The following is a 15,902-nucleotide window of genomic DNA, read 5'->3' as shown; positions in this document are numbered from 1 at the left end:
ATTTATGTATTTTCTGTGCAAAAAATTAACTATGATATTGCCAGAGATTCCACAGTACTCTAATTTTCCTGGGACCCAGGTGATTGGCCAAATCTGGGTTCTATTTTAAGTGAAAGTGGATCCCTCTCGAAAAAAATTAAAGTAGGGTCCCCCCCCCCTCCCCCACCCATCATATTCGCTGGTATCCCTATGAATCAAATAATTCATTTCTAAAAACAATGTTCAATCCAAAGATTTATTGAAAAAAAAATATTAATTCACCAGCTTATAAGTAGGTTCTTATATTTTCATTGTCTATTACTAAAGAGCACGTCCCATGGGATGCGTAAACTAAATTTTTATGCGTCCTTTTCCAAAATTTCGAGTATATGATGCACTATAGTGCGTCAGTGCCATCTCTGGTATTGCTAATGATTAAATTTGTGTACAGAAGGAATTGACTCCCTAGTTCAAAATACTGATCCAACAACATTCCAGTTGTGCAAATTTTTTTGAAAAAGAAAATTATTCAAAATAGTCATTTTTTTTATTTAAAAGGATGGCCATGGAGGCATGCGGGTGATTTTGGTTGTATTTGCAGCGGTTATCAGAGTTTGTTGTCTTTTTTTAGATTTATAGTCCACGTTTGTTGTTTTTTCATTAACATTTCTCTTCATTTCACATGATGTTTACACTCAATTATAAAAAATATTTAAGTTATATGTATTTAAAACTCTGACGAGATACCATATCTTTTAAGAATAAGTATAACAGCTCTTATGTTTGAGGACAGTTTATTGAATTATATTTCTAACACATAGAATTGGTTCTGAGCTAGTATTCTTTAATAAATGTATGTTTGTAGAATGGAAAAAAATTGCATTGGTTTTTTAAAAGTTTGCTCTAGAAAATTACGGCTTGTACACCAATGCAATGCTCATCTTAAGCTCATGAAATTATCAAAATATTCAATAAAGCAAAATTATTTTTGTTTGAGATTGTGTGGGAACAATAATACGATTTAAGAAATGTTTCCATGAATTTGTAATTTTCATGTAATTTATTTTGTTTGTCAGAATCTCAGTTGTAAACACATAATTTTAATGTCTATTTTATTATTCTTTAAAACTTCATTTTAAAAACAGTCTTTAAGGAATCAATTTCTTTCCATATGTTGATGCAGTTTATTTTTTATTGTTGCCAGTTTATAAATTTATTTAAATGAAGTTATTTTTTGCTGTACAGTTCTAAAAGTAAGCTCTGTTCGTTTCTTTAGCACGATCAGCTGATTGTAATATTAGAAAAATAAATTATAGCTCTGTTTGATAAGAATGCTATCAGGAATGTTTAAGAATGTTGAAGTCAATTTTTCATTCATATGATATTGTTAAGACATTTTTTTCTACAAAGCACAGAACAACTATGGCATGTTCAATCATTTAGCATGTTCCATAGGACCATTCAGGTTTTGCTTTTGATGTGAGAGACTTAAAAATCTGTTATGGTGGCTCACCTTAAATTTATCTTGATATTTTTGAATCAATTTAAAATATTTTGAACCAATGTTCAATAGTTCTTGAGAAGAGTCATTTGGTATGTTCTTTTTTTTACTAGATCCATCAGCTTTGCACTTTTCAAGTTTTTTTTCTCATCGTCCCAGAAGGGTGCAATTTCAAATAAGATAACAGTACCTTTTAAATCGCTAGATTGTTTACTTGACGCTAGCATGAACAGTCATATTATTGATTGTTACTGATGCATAATTGGATATAGTGAATTATAGTTAGCAACTGATGGAGAAGAAAATTATAGTGAAAGAAAATATAGTATCTTGTATCATATATATATATACAGTAATTTCTTTGTCACAGTATTTACTTTCAGTTAGTATGAAACATTGAACAAATGCTCTCTTGCTATTGGATGATAAAAAGAATGCAAATTCATTGGAGCGTACTTTTAGAATCCAACAGTACTACGTGCAGCTGCATGATCAAAAAGTATTTCCTACATCGAATTTCCGTCCATTTTATCCCCCACAAAAAATTTAAACTTGAATGTATCAATGAACGTATGTAAACACATGATATTAACCATTGATTTGCTTTACATTGGTTTTTTTACTTGCAAAAATTTATTCCTAAATTTTTATACATTTTTTTTATAATTGAATTTTAAATCTTGATAAATTAAAAACTAGACATCACCTGGAATATAAATGTTATGTGTATCTGTAGTGTTTTTTTCTCCCCTTTATCTTTTTTCTTCTTGCTGAATGTTGGTGTTTAATTTTTAGCATTTTACACTGTGATTAACTGTTTACAGAGATATATGTCTACATACACATAAGACACATTTTCCTGCCACGAATCAAAGTATGCTCATTTCATTTTCATCTATCAAGCTCAGCACAAATTTTTTTTTGCATTCTTATCTTCAATATTAAGAAAATCCCATGATTGTTTATCTCCATGGTATTAGATTTTATTTGTGATGTATCGATTACGATTATTTTTTATTTGGCAAAACGGTGATATGAATTGAGAAAAAAAGTTGAGAATCATTGTATCTAATAAATTGTAAATTTAATTATTTTTTGGTGTTTGTATTATGAATGTATGTCTTATGGATTTATTTTTTTTTTTTTGGGTATACAGGGTGGGCAAAAAGTCTGTAGAAACTTTAAAAATTCATAAAAACTGGAAAAACAACCAAAATAAAAAATGACTTGCAGAGTTAGCATCGTTAGGTCACAGGAATTTTTTTAAGACAGGAAAAAAGTCTATAGGTGGCATTGATGTACACAAGTCAAAGAGAAAATATACGCAAATAATGAACAGAATGCCTCCAAATTGTTTATTGCAGCAGTACGTGTTCCACATGACCACCACAGGGGATAACACACTGCAGGCGATTCACAAATCCAGCAACGGCAGAGTGCAGCAGGTCCACATACACTGTTCACAACTGTGAACTGGTTGTAGATTAGATCAAGTTCTTATAACTGTCTCATTTGCATATTTCCACTGAAGTCGCTCGTATCAGCGCCACCTGTCTGCTGTTTTTTTAGTTATTTTTTCCTGTCTTAAAAAATTTCCCATGACCTAGCAATGCTAACCCTACAAACTGTTTTTTATTTCGGTTATTTTTCTGGTTTTTATTCATTTTTAAAGTTTTTACGGACTTTTTGCCTACCCTGTATAAGAAAAATTTGAATGAGATACCATTTATTAGATGACAGTGCCTGACAAATTCCAGGCACCAGGTTGCCATGCTGATTAAAAAAATTATGTTTGTACCCGATGTTTTTTCTGTATGAAACCTAAAATGAAGTCTTAGGACAGCACAAACTATTATAAATTACAGACTGTATGAGACGGAAACCTGTCTTAAATGGAATCAAAATGTAGTCTGTTCAATGAGTAGTGCTTGTATTTGCACCTTTATAAAACAGAAATCTGTCTAAAACGGAATATTATTTCAGTCTGTTGATGTTCTGTTTCGTACAGGTTTCACTGTGCATCAGCATGATTACTAGCATTGAAAAGGGTTCCTAAGTTCTAGACAAATAAAAAAATACACTATTTTGGACAGATTTTGATGGAGAAAAAAAGTGATTGGCACCTAAAAACTTTCTTTTTGATTTTTCAAATTCTGGTGTTAAGTAAATCGGCTAACAATTTTTTTATCTCAGCCAGTTTCAACATAATCGCATGAAAATGCTATTCTTCATGGCATATCAAGAAGACGAGTAAACTAGTAACTCATCAAAAATCCAATTCACAAGAATAAAATTGATGGTTGTTCCTAGATTTTATTCTTGAGTAAGAATAACGTTTTTATGTACATATACTTCACACAACTATATTTATATAATATCCACATAAAAAACATGAAGCAGTGGACCAAGCATTCTGCACTTCCTTCTTTTTTTCAAGTTAGCCGCTTGCCTTATCTCTCTAAAAGAAAGTTCTCTTCACCCCCCCCCCCCCCCATGTCTCTTTTCACCTCTTCTCTTGCTTTTTTTCATCCAGGGTTGACCTCCAAAGGTGTCGTCCTCACTTTGGGTAACCCCTCATCCCTTGGTGATGGTTTCTGACAAATGTCTTAAAGAAATAATTATATATATGTTGTCGACAGTATTTGAGATTTAGCATTATACAGGAATGTCTGGTGTTAGGCAAAGTGAAATGTAGGCCTACTGGTTTCTAATGTTAATTATAAGTGTAACAAATAATCAGACATGCAAAAGTTCTGGAGCATGTATATTAATATGTTTCAAGTTTATATTACATATATATTTAGTTTTGTTTAGCCTAATCACAAGTGCTCTTATTTTATACATTGCCTGAAAACCATCAGTCACTTTATGGAACATCCAGATTTCACACTTTGCACATATTTCATAAATAAGAGTGTGAGCAACATATAAATATGTGTATTTTCATTTTATATCAGTTTTATTTTTAAACAGAAAAGATACTATAGTTTTTGAATAGCTGAATGCTGTTATTTTTTCCTCTTGAATATTTATTCCCTTACCAGTTTGCCAAAAAGGGGAAAAAGACGTCCTGTAAAAGCATTAAATAAAGGGAATCGAGCTCCCAAGTCCATAGTTGCTTCTTGTAGATTCAGGTCCAACACCTTATAGATGTTGACCAACTCACAAGCCCCTGTAGTAGTTACAACATCATCTGGATTTTTGTGTCTCTTCTCCAGAGCTGAACCGAGTAAGCCTTCCAAAACTTGCAACACATAGTAGATGTTGTCAAATTTTGTCAAGAAGTCTGCAGACCCATCTTGAATATCTTGGTCTTCCTTGTAAAAGGAATTGATTTTGGCTACAAGCCTTTCCATCACTTTGATTGTTAGATCTGGGTGATCAGCAACTGTCTTCAACAAGCACATTCTCCTTTCTTGGAAGCGGTACTGTGCAGGGACAAAAATACAATGGAAATTTTAGCGTCCTGTTTACTATCTAATAAAATTGTTATCAAAATCATTCTCTACTCTATTTAAAATATCATATTTCTTGCATTAGCTGGGAAACATAAAGGGAGACCAGCATGCAGGGAAATTCTAGTTGCAGATTCTGGAAAATTCGTAAATATCTATATTATAAAAATTTATTGAATTGGCTGAATGCATACTGTGTTTTCTATTAAATCTCGCCTTTTCCTGGCATGCCTAGAATAGGCCAGATCCCAATATTCAAAGATCTGGTGTTCCTTGAGTTCGGCGTCATGCCGGCTAATGTGGGGGAATACAGTATATTCAGGGTGCTTAAACTATAATTGCATATCATCACCTTATCATGAAAACCTTGTGCATCAATTTTTTCGAAAATGACTTTTTGACAGTTTTAGATTGAGAACGTCATATCTCACCCATCACAGCTTTGAAAAAAAACAGTCAGCAACAGTTTGCTCTCTATAGAGGAAAAAATTGAAATTTTTTTTGTTATATACAGTGGAACAGTGTCCTATCCTTTTTTCCTCTTGTAACGTTGGGAATTTTCGATGTACAAGGTTTTCATTATACGATGATGGTGTTAATGAAAATTATTTATTCCGATAAATGAACTTTTTCTCCAAATCTTTGGAGAGAGATAGAGAGCTTTGATTAAATGCAGAAAAAAATTTGGATTCATAAAGATAAGGCACTAAGAAATAATTCATTTGAAATATATTTTTTTCACAAATTTATTATCATTCAATTTTAGCAAAATGACATTGAAGTAATTCTTCATTTTTGACATATATTTATTTATTTGATGAGTAATTTTAATGATAATGTTGGAATTTTTTTTCATCTCTGCATCTTTCTTGGCAACTAATACAGTGAATACTGTTTTTTAATTTTAAAAAATTTCAAATTTCATTAAAAAAAATTTGCAATTTTTTTAAATACAAAGTATGAAGAATTTATGTCCAAAAAATATGAAATGCAAAGAATCAGCAGCAACAGCTTCTGTTTATAATGAAATTAGCTAAATATTCACAAAAAATTGAAACCTTTTTCGTGACTGTTTCTTGTTGATGAATGATAAATGCTGGAGAAAATGTCAATCTTAAAATATATGTAATCATTTCCTGATATTTTTTATACTGAGGCGTATTGTGGTCCAAAGAATAACAGTAATATGTTATAATTTGTGTAACCAGTTCGAACTAATATTCTGAAATGTAGTGTTTTTCAATAGTACTCAACAAAATCTTGGGTATTCAAGACGTGGCTCAAACTCTGTTTCTTCAGGCTTGCGATGCCAATATGAAAATCACTGAAGAATTTTTAGAAATGTTTTCTATTCACGGAATCACTTAAGGGGAAAAATATTTCAGATATTGTAGCAGAATTTATCAAATTATGCACTGAGGAAAAATATCAACTTCCTATGAATAAACTCGTAGAATTAAGAAAGAGTGGTACATCAGAAGTGGCTGACAAAAATATAAAGTTTGCTTCAAGACTCCGAGCAAAATCGAAGGAAATGTATTGAGACATTCTTAAACTGTAATCTATCCATTGGGTCATTTATAAGCATGCTTATAAGCATTTCTTTTGCTGCAAGGAGTTGGAAATAAGCAGCTGTGTTGTCAATCCTGTGCGAACAACTTCACCTGATCCCCAGAGACATCAGGCAGCGCTTATTCCCGCAATGTCTTGAGAACTTGAAAAACAAATTTGAATGTGCTACCCCATTACATAAAAATTTGGTTTTTTTAAATAGATTTCTAAAAAATATTTTCGTTTTTACATTTAAACGAGGTAAAACTGTTCCTAGAAATGAAGGTTTATAAGATTTCGTTTAATTTTACATTCATTGACATTAGAGACATTTGAAGGAATTAAATAAATTTCAAGGGAAAGATAAGCCAATAACAGTTATGCATAATGCATTAATAACTTAGGTGTAAACTGGATTTGCTCAAATGCTATTTAGAAGAAAATATTTAAATTACTTTTCTATATGTCCAGCAAGTTTATAAAAAAATCTTGGTTGGTAGGTAGGTAGAATTAATTTTATGGTATATTTATAATTCATTTGCTTCCCTTCGATTACTAGAGCAATTTTTAAAATGTTTATAATTAATTTTCATTACTAATTAAATTTTTTTATTTCCAATCACTAAAGTTTTATTAATTGATAAGTTTTTTTAATTCTTGAATTTTAATAATTTGCAGCCCACATGAGAGAATTTTGAAGGAAATGGACTACAATCCAATTTTAGTTTGGCAACCCTGTTGTAGAAGGATTTATCATTATATCGAGTATCATTGTAGTGAGGTTTCACCGTATCATATAAAATACAGTTGGACCCACTTATAAAGAAGTTTGAAAACCCATCAAAAGTATCTGTGACATGCAAAAATATTTATGTACTTAACTTCGTTATATCTGTACCAGCTTTATGAGCATAGATAAGCAATAAAAAATTCACAGGAAATGGAAAAACTTTCTTACACGTGAAAATTTTTAATATCTGTGTTCGTTATAATTGAGTCCAATTGTATTGTCTTATATGCAACCCGGAAGCTGCATATATGCATATATATTTCATATTTTCATGTATTTTTAACTTTAAAAAAAATTAACTACTAATGACAAAACAATATTTTCTATTTTAAATTTTGTAATTAATCGATTGAGGTATTGAACCCATTAGTAAGCATCAGTAGAAGTTACTATTATATTTAAGCATGTCTATGCTTTGCTAGGATGAATGTAAACTTTTAATTTAAAAATGAAAAATAGAGGAACGACAGTGTACCTGATCTATTCGGACTTCATTGATCATATCGCTACTAATCCCGTCCACAAATGTTAGACACAGCTCCACGATTTTGTCACTAAGATGTTCATCTTTAAACAGCATGCTCTTCACTGCTTCTACACACCTCTGAAATGTGTTATCAGATAATTTGGACCCAGTATCCGATCTAAGGTCCTCAAAATTTCTTGTCAGGGGATTGAGAATGTTCTCTGCATCAATTGAAATAGAGCAAAATCCATCATCGAGTTCAAATCTTCTCTCATTCGTAAGGTCACTGGAAATTGTAGCAGTGGGCTCTATAATATAATATATAATACAAGATATAACGAAGACTGGATTTTGTGAAGATATTTATTATTTGAGATGTTAATTTTTTTTTAAGGAAGGAAAAAACTCATCTCTGCCTCTACCGGGAGTCGAACCCGGGTCCCTCGATTGCCGGACGAGTGCTCTGACCACTAAGCTACAGAGGAGATAGAGATTTTCCTTCGCTAGAGCGTATATATATAAAAAAAAAAATTAACATCTCAAATAATAAATATCTTCACAAAATCCAGTCTTCGTTATATCTTGTATTAACAAGTGGAGAGCGACATTCATGTCATAATATATAATAATAAACTTAAATATACCCATATATGCAAATCTAGATAAGTTAGTATTGGCTGCTGATATTCAGGATTTCTTGCTTATTATTTGTTTTGGTAACTTCACTATAAGCCTCATGTAGAACATTTTATGTGCTGAATGCTTAGTTTAATGTGCTTATACCTATCTAAGTTGGCAGATTTTATTGTGCTTTTGATTCATAACATACTCGAATTCACATGCAATTTCCCTCATGCAACTATAAACTTCAGCAATTTTCTTATATAAACTCAAACAATACATGTTCTCTTACCTGCATGTTCTCGATTCAGAGCTGTCGCACATAATGACAGGTAAGAGACGTAATCTTTGCAACTAAAATCTGGAGGGGTATTCCTGATGATTGCCAGAGCTATTTTGACTCTCTGCTGATAATTCATATTCGACAGTGTGGTCATTTTCTTGAATGAAAGATTATATTTAGAGCTAAGAAAAGAAGGAAAAAAATTTTAAACAGATATCCAATTATTTTTGTTGGTAGAAAAATATCAGTTGTAAAAGTATGTATATGTTACTGTAAATGTGAGATAAATCCGGTTTTGTCTGTAATTATGCATAACTTTAATTTTTTTTTGCTGTTTTTCTTTTATTGGAGAACTAATGTAAGAAACCCTGAAAAACCTTGGCCTGGGTGTTCCCCTTTTATGGCTCATTGTTGTAACACCCTTCGCACTTACCCGAGACGGCCCTGTGTTCCGGGATAAGTGCCAATTCAGAAACACTACTATATACAGTATACCAATGTGACAGATTTATCCGGATTTGTAGGGTCTGTCCCTCATTAGTCCAGGCCCTGGGCACACACCACACACATTCCCCCGTGCCTTGCGAAAAACAAGCCCTGCTGATTTGTCCATTAAAAAAATCGTATATTTTTGTCTTTTTTTACCCGAAATTAGCGTGTATATCTATACTAATGAACAGTTAATTTTGCGCCCCATATTCTGAAATAATATGTTACGATAAATGTAATAAAACGGAGATTATGTATAATATCGCCGGATTCATGTCGGCAATTATGCATAATCACGAACAAAACCGGATTTAACACATTTACCGTGTCACATGCACATACTTTTTTCATACTGATATTTTTCTACCAACAAAAATTAGATCATTTATAGGGGAACCTGGACTATACCATATCCACTCGCTATATATTCAGTTTACTACACTAATTGATTTTTCTTCTAAAACACATCCCGCGGACTTTTTTTTTTGGATAGCCATTGTTATAGAGCAGGGATCATCAACTTATAAGGTTAGAATTTCTCCCTGATATAATAAATACGTTATTAAAGAGCTCGGCGGGCCATACTTTGAAGACATGGCCACTAAATTCCTCCTCCGACTCAAAGGCTCGTCGCATTTCTTTGTCAATTACTATGAACGCGTACCATTTCGATGATTTGAAGGAAAAAAAATTAGTAATCCGTAATTTTTTCATCAGTAATGGGAATGGAAGGTCACACTTTTCTGGCGAAAAATGCCTTCGTTCTTCTACACTCATCTCTACACTGTTATTTTTAAAAAATATATTATTAAAAATTATTTTAAAGTATTATAATCCGGATTAATACGCAAGAAATTGCTGTGATCACTTTTAAGTGAATGAAAGGAATTTGACTGCATTCTCAAATTAATTCACGACCAACACAAATGCATTTCATTGCCCCACATGTTCATATTCTTTACCCCCTTTTTTCAATTTTTTGTTTCATCCAACAATGAACCGCTGAATAAAGAAATTGAGACTCAAACCCAATCTTTCATATAGGTAAGCAGATATGTAGATGGTGACAAATATATATTGTTAGACTGTCACTAATCCGGCGCATATCGAACCAGGGTCATGCCGGATTAGCCTACTGGATGGCAGTTGAAAAAAAGCCATTTAAGTAATGTAAATTTCTGTGCTTCGGCACTTTTAGGCAGGGTCGCGACTGAGGGAAGGGGGTTCTGGTGCCCATACACCGGACCAGAAGGGGAGGGGAGCGAAAGTTTCATTTTTTGACCTCTCCTTCAACATTACAAGGGGGAGCCAAAATGCTTGCTTGCCCCAGCTGACTAAGTGTCTAGTTGCGGCCCTGCGCATAACCAACACCAGCTAGAGCAGGTTTAGATTAGAGCTGCTCTAGCCGGTGTAGGCAAAGCCCAATTTCCTCTTGGGGGGCCGTTCAAGTATTCGAAAGAAAATATCTTTATATGTTGTTATAATTAATTTCTGTTAATTTCAATGCTATTTTTGGGCTAAGAACTCAAAATTTCTTTTTAAGAAATTCATTGCTACTCATTTCTCTAAGGTATATATGGCCCGCGGACAAAATGTGGCCCTGGGGTTACCTGATGGCACAGTTCCAAAGCACTCAAACGACCCGGATACATTTCCAGATCACTTGGATCCGCGATACAAGAGATCACTAAAGTGGCTCTGTAGGGGACTTGTCAAATAGGAAGAATCAGGCCCGTCATTTAGGGGGGGGGGGGGCTGGCTTTTGAAAATACACTACAAATGCTCTATATATATATATATATATATATATACTAGGGGGCTCTGCCCCCCTGCCGCCTTCGGCGGCCAACCCCCCCCCCCCCCCACCCAATTCTCTCCCGGACATATCTTGTTTATTTCGTCCCACTTCATCAGCGTGCTATGGAAAAGGGGAAAGGGACGTGTGAAAGCACCAGCCTACTGAAGAAGCGAATTTTAATGAAAATAATAATAAAGCAACAAAAAACAAATGAGATTCATCAAGTATCCCCAGAAAACTTCCCCATGGGGGTCCCCAGATTCAATTCGCTGAATTTCAGTGGGGCCCCACACTGGATATATCTTGGGCTACCGATGTGTTGCAAATTTTACAATGTTAAACCACAAAAATCAATGAGATACATTCAGGGGCACCGAATTACAACCTGCCAACATTTCCATGAAGCCCTGACCTGCAAGCTTGTCGGACACCCCCCTGTGAGAATTTTTCATTTTTATCAATTTTACAACGAATAAAATCCAGGGCCCCACATCCAGTAGCGGGGACACAATACGCAGATTTTTAGTGGGGCCCCAGACTGGCTATATCTCGGGTTTCGGCTGTGGCAAATTCTACAACAGAAAAGAATGAGATTCATCCAGGGCCCCCAAAATCAAACCTGTAAACATGGGGCCCCCCGACTTGGAAGCTTGTCGGTCATCCCCCGGTGCGAGTGCCATGAAAAATTTTCATTTGTATTCGTTTTACCAACGAATAAAATCCAGGGCCCCAAAATGAAACCTGTAAACATGGGGCCCCCGACTTGGAAGCTTGTCGGTCATCCCCCGGTGCGAGTGCCATGAAAAATTTTCATTTGTATTCGTTTTACCAACGAATAAAATCCAGGGCCCCAAAATGAAACCTGTAAACATGGGGCCCCCGACTTGGAAGCTTGTCGGTCATCCCCCGGTGCGAGTGCCATGAAAAATTTTCATTTGTATTCGTTTTACTAACGAATAAAATCCAGGGCCCCCAAACAATTACCCGGAACACCAATTCGCATACTTTTGGTGGGGCCCCAGACTGGCTTTATCTCGGGGTTCCGCTGTTGCGAATTCTACAACAGAAAAGAATGAGATTCGTCCAGGGCCCCCAAAATGAAACCTGTAAACATGGGGCCCCCGACTTGGAAGCTTGTCGGTCATCTCCCGGAGCGAGTGCCATGAAAAATTTTCATTTGCATTCGTTTTACCAACGAATAAAATCCAGGGCCCCCAAAATGAAACCTGTAAACATGGGGCCCCCGACTTGGAAGCTTGTCGGTCATCCCCCGGAGCGAGTGCCATGAAAAATTTCCATTTGTATTCGTTTTACCAACGAATAATCCAGGGCCCCCAACCAATTACCCGGGACACCAATTCGCATACTTTTGGTGGGGCCCCAGACTGGCTTTATCTCGGGCTTCCGCTGTTGCGAATTCTACAACAGAAAAGAATGAGATTCGTCCAGGGCCCCAAAATGAAACCTGTAAACATGGGGCCCCCGACTTGGAAGCTTGTCGGTCATCCCCCGGAGCGAGTGCCATGAAAAATTTTCATTTGCATTCGTTTTACCAACGAATAAAATCCAGGGCCCCCAAAATGAAACCTGTAAACATGGGGCCCCCGACTTGGAAGCTTGTCGGTCATCCCCCGGAGCGAGTGCCATGAAAAATTTCCATTTGTATTCGTTTTACCAACGAATAAAATCCAGGGCCCCCAACCAATTACCCGGGACACCAATTCGCATACTTTTGGTGGGGCCCCAGACTGGCTTTATCTCGGGCTTCCGCTGTTGCGAATTCTACAACAGAAAAGAATGAGATTCGTCCAGGGCCCCAAAATGAAACCTGTAAACATGGGGCCCCCGACTTGGAAGCTTGTCGGTCATCCCCCGGTGCGAGTGCTATGAAAAATTTTCATTTGTATTCGTTTTACCAACAAATAAAATCCAGGGCACCCAAAATGAAACCTGTAAACATGGGGGCCCCCGACTTGGAAGCTTGTCGGTCATCCCCCGGAGCGAGTGCCATGAAAAATTTCCATTTGTATTCGTTTTACCAACGAATAAAATCCAGGGCCCCCAAAATGAAACCTGTAAACATGGGGCCCCCGACTTGGAAGCTTGTCGGTCATCCCCCGGAGCGAGTGCCATGAAAAATTTTCATTTGTATTCGTTTTACCAACGAATAAAATCCAGGGCCCCCAAAATGAAACCTGTAAACATGGGGCCGCCGACTTGGAAGCTTGTCGGTCATCCCCCGGAGCGAGTGCCATGAAAAATTTCCATTTGTATTCGTTTTACCAACGAATAAAATCCAGGGCCCCCAACCAATTACCCGGGACACCAATTCGCATACTTTTGGTGGGGCCCCAGACTGGCTTTATCTCGGGCTTCCGCTGTTGCGAATTCTACAACAGAAAAGAATGAGATTCGTCCAGGGCCCCAAAATGAAACCTGTAAACATGGGCCCCGACTTGGAAGCTTGTCGGCCATCCCACGGAGCGAGTACCATGAAAAATTTTCATTTGTATTCGTTTTACCAACGAATAAAATCCAGGACCCCCCAACCAATTACCCGGGACACCAATTCGCATACTTTTGGTGGGGCCCCAGACTGGCTTTATCTCGGGCTTCCGCTGTTGCGAATTCTACAACAGAAAAGAATGAGATTCGTCCAGGGCCCCAAAATGAAACCTGTAAACATGGGCCCCGACTTGGAAGCTTGTCGGCCATCCCACGGAGCGAGTACCATGAAAAATTTTCATTTGTATTCGTTTTACCAACGAATAAAATCTAGGACCCCCCAACCAATTACCCGGGACACCAATTCGCATACTTTTGGTGGGGCCCCAGACTGGATATATCTTTTGCTTCCGCTATCGAAATTTTTCAACGTTAAAGCAGCAAGAAAACAATGAGATCCATCAAGGGCCCCTGGAAATGAAAACTTTTTACTTATACGTGAAATCTTCCCCGGGTACCCCGACCCTGTGTTGGGAGCACTGCTGTTGTGTGTGTATATTATACATGTCCCCCCCCCCACAAAGGAAGGGCTGACAGGGGCCACAACGATTCTTATCACTTTTTGATTTTTCACACTGTAAATTAATCACAGAGGGGCCCCTGAAAAGCTGGTTTGGGGGCTCGAAATCTAAATTCCAGCCTAAGGGCTCTGCTGTAGGATGTAGGAGCTTCTTGGTACATGCACATAACATAGTCCCGATGGGTCAAATGGGTCCCGATATGTGAATATCGACCCAATATCGATATATGATATCATATCGATATATGAATATGAATGTACGATATATGAATGTGAATATCGATATATGAATCGAACCCACTTCCGTAACAGATTTCCGTCACTCAAAAATTTCACCCACTTCCGTCACTCGGTTGCTTAGCAACAGGCCATTTTCGAGTTTGTTTGTGATTTTATATTATAGAATAGATATATGCGTACCTTTAGTACATGCTCTTCGCCCCCCCCCCCCCCCTGGAAAAAGTTGAAATGACGGCCCTGGGGGAAGAATGTTATTTCAGGTGCCCGCAAACTAGCGGAAGGTGTTTCTCGTTTTTTGAGACCGAGTAAGATGAAATTAAGAATATTTCATATTTTTATAAAGGGTGGTTGATGACGTAAGCATCATCCAAACCCCCCTACCCTCCCCCAGTCAACAAAACTCAGCAAGTCGGACCCCCCCCCCCCCCCCTATCGATGCTGACGTAATGCTTGATTTCTGGTTTCCTTTGGCAAGTAGAGCCAGAGTCCCATCTAGGGATGGGGAGCAGGCGGGTGCGAAATTCACGCTTTAACTTCTTTCTACATTACACAGGGCGCCAAAATTCGTGCTTGCCCCGGCTGACTAAGTATCTAGTGGCGGCACTAAGTAGAGCCTCTTCAAAAATATTTTAGGGGAGGGGTGAAAATATAAAAATCGTATATTCACATTCACTCATTGGCACGGCCGGATTATAGAGAGTCTACTGTATTTCGTCCTGCTCCCAGACCATACGCATGGGGCAAACTGATCAGGTTCGATGCTTGAGTTTAGCCTTATTTTTTGTTCCATGAATTCGCTTATAAAAGGGCTCATGAAATACCCCGGCTTAAAGTGGTCCTCTAAAGAATGTGGGGGGCCCAATTACAGTTTGATCGTTATTATATATATATTTTTTTGGGGGGGGGGGTGACCAGGGCCGTCTTAAGAGCATCATGGGCCAAGTGATTTTCTGTCCCCTACCTGGGGAATTCTGGAAAATTTGAACCGGTTGTCATTTTTGTAAGGCCCCTCTTTTCTTGAGGAGCCCGAGTGGACCCCCAAATATATTCCTTTGTATAAATACAAAGGGTACAACAGGCAAATCACCCACCGGGGTGGCTGAAAAAAAGGCCCATAAAAACATGGGTGTCAAACACTAAGCTATAAGTTTACTTATGGCTGAGTGGTGTCAAATACGTATAAGCAAAATGCAGCAACCCAATATAGAAGCATATACAGGAAAGAAAAACTAATAATTAATACTGTATATAATACACCGCCCATAAAAAAGAAGGATAAAGAATATATTGATATACCCTTGATAAGGCTACTTTACAGGACTGCGAAATCCTTTTCTTTAAAGGATGGTTGGGTCCCGAACCTGTACCATCAGTGCCATCTTAGCGCATGGGTTCACCCAACACCAGCTTTTGCAGATCTGCTATAGCTGGTGTTGGTCCACGCGGGCATGGTCCGGGGCCTCTCTAGTGTGAGGTCTGGTTCGAATTTTTGACAGTAAGCATTTTAATTAGATAACAATTTCTAACCAGGGGGATGCTCAGAAAATTCCCTTTTTTCCAGGGGGGTTCCGCGATACTCTTAAGACCTCCCGGAAATCACTGCTCCAGTGCGTGGGAGACCTTGATGTTAAGAGATTGGGTACTGTGATTTTTCAGCGTAAGTATGGAAATGGGTATGGACAAATCGATATATACTTCGACCAG

The 15,902-nt window shown here is 37.0% G+C and overlaps 1 protein-coding gene across 1 annotated transcript; it reads right to left on the bottom strand.

Annotated features, from left to right (window-relative positions):
• Window positions 1-4,486: 4,486 nt before the first annotated feature.
• On the bottom strand, window positions 4,487-8,782 carry LOC149075998 (uncharacterized). Its single transcript, XM_089242164.1, has 3 exons — window positions 8,656-8,782; window positions 7,752-8,050; window positions 4,487-4,908 (listed from the first exon to the last, which is right to left on the bottom strand). Exons 1-3 carry the CDS (start codon window positions 8,780-8,782, stop codon window positions 4,510-4,512), a joined length of 825 nt encoding a protein of 274 aa, XP_089098290.1. The 3' UTR covers window positions 4,487-4,509.
• Between the last annotated feature and the right edge of the window lie 7,120 nt (window positions 8,783-15,902).

The sequence above is a fragment of the Pholcus phalangioides genome, unplaced genomic scaffold (assembly GCF_987345545.1).
Source record: "Pholcus phalangioides strain wild (caught in Gottingen) unplaced genomic scaffold, Ppha-v1.0 ptg000015l_1, whole genome shotgun sequence".
Taxonomy (NCBI): Eukaryota; Metazoa; Arthropoda; class Arachnida; order Araneae; family Pholcidae; genus Pholcus; species Pholcus phalangioides.
The sequence above is the reverse complement of the archived record's forward strand: the minus strand, read 5'-3'. Positions and strand labels throughout refer to the sequence as shown.

Excerpts from the sequence above, each read along its gene's own strand:
- LOC149075998 (XM_089242164.1), bottom strand. The coding sequence starts at position 8,782 with ATGAATTATCAGCAGAGAGTCAAAATAGCTCTGGCAATCATCAGGAAT. Across the intron at positions 8,051-8,655 it reads TCTGAATCGAGAACATGCAG|AGCCCACTGCTACAATTTCC; the intron begins GTAAGAGAACAT and ends ATTATATTATAG. Across the intron at positions 4,909-7,751 it reads ATGAAGTCCGAATAGATCAG|TACCGCTTCCAAGAAAGGAG; the intron begins GTACACTGTCGT and ends GTCCCTGCACAG.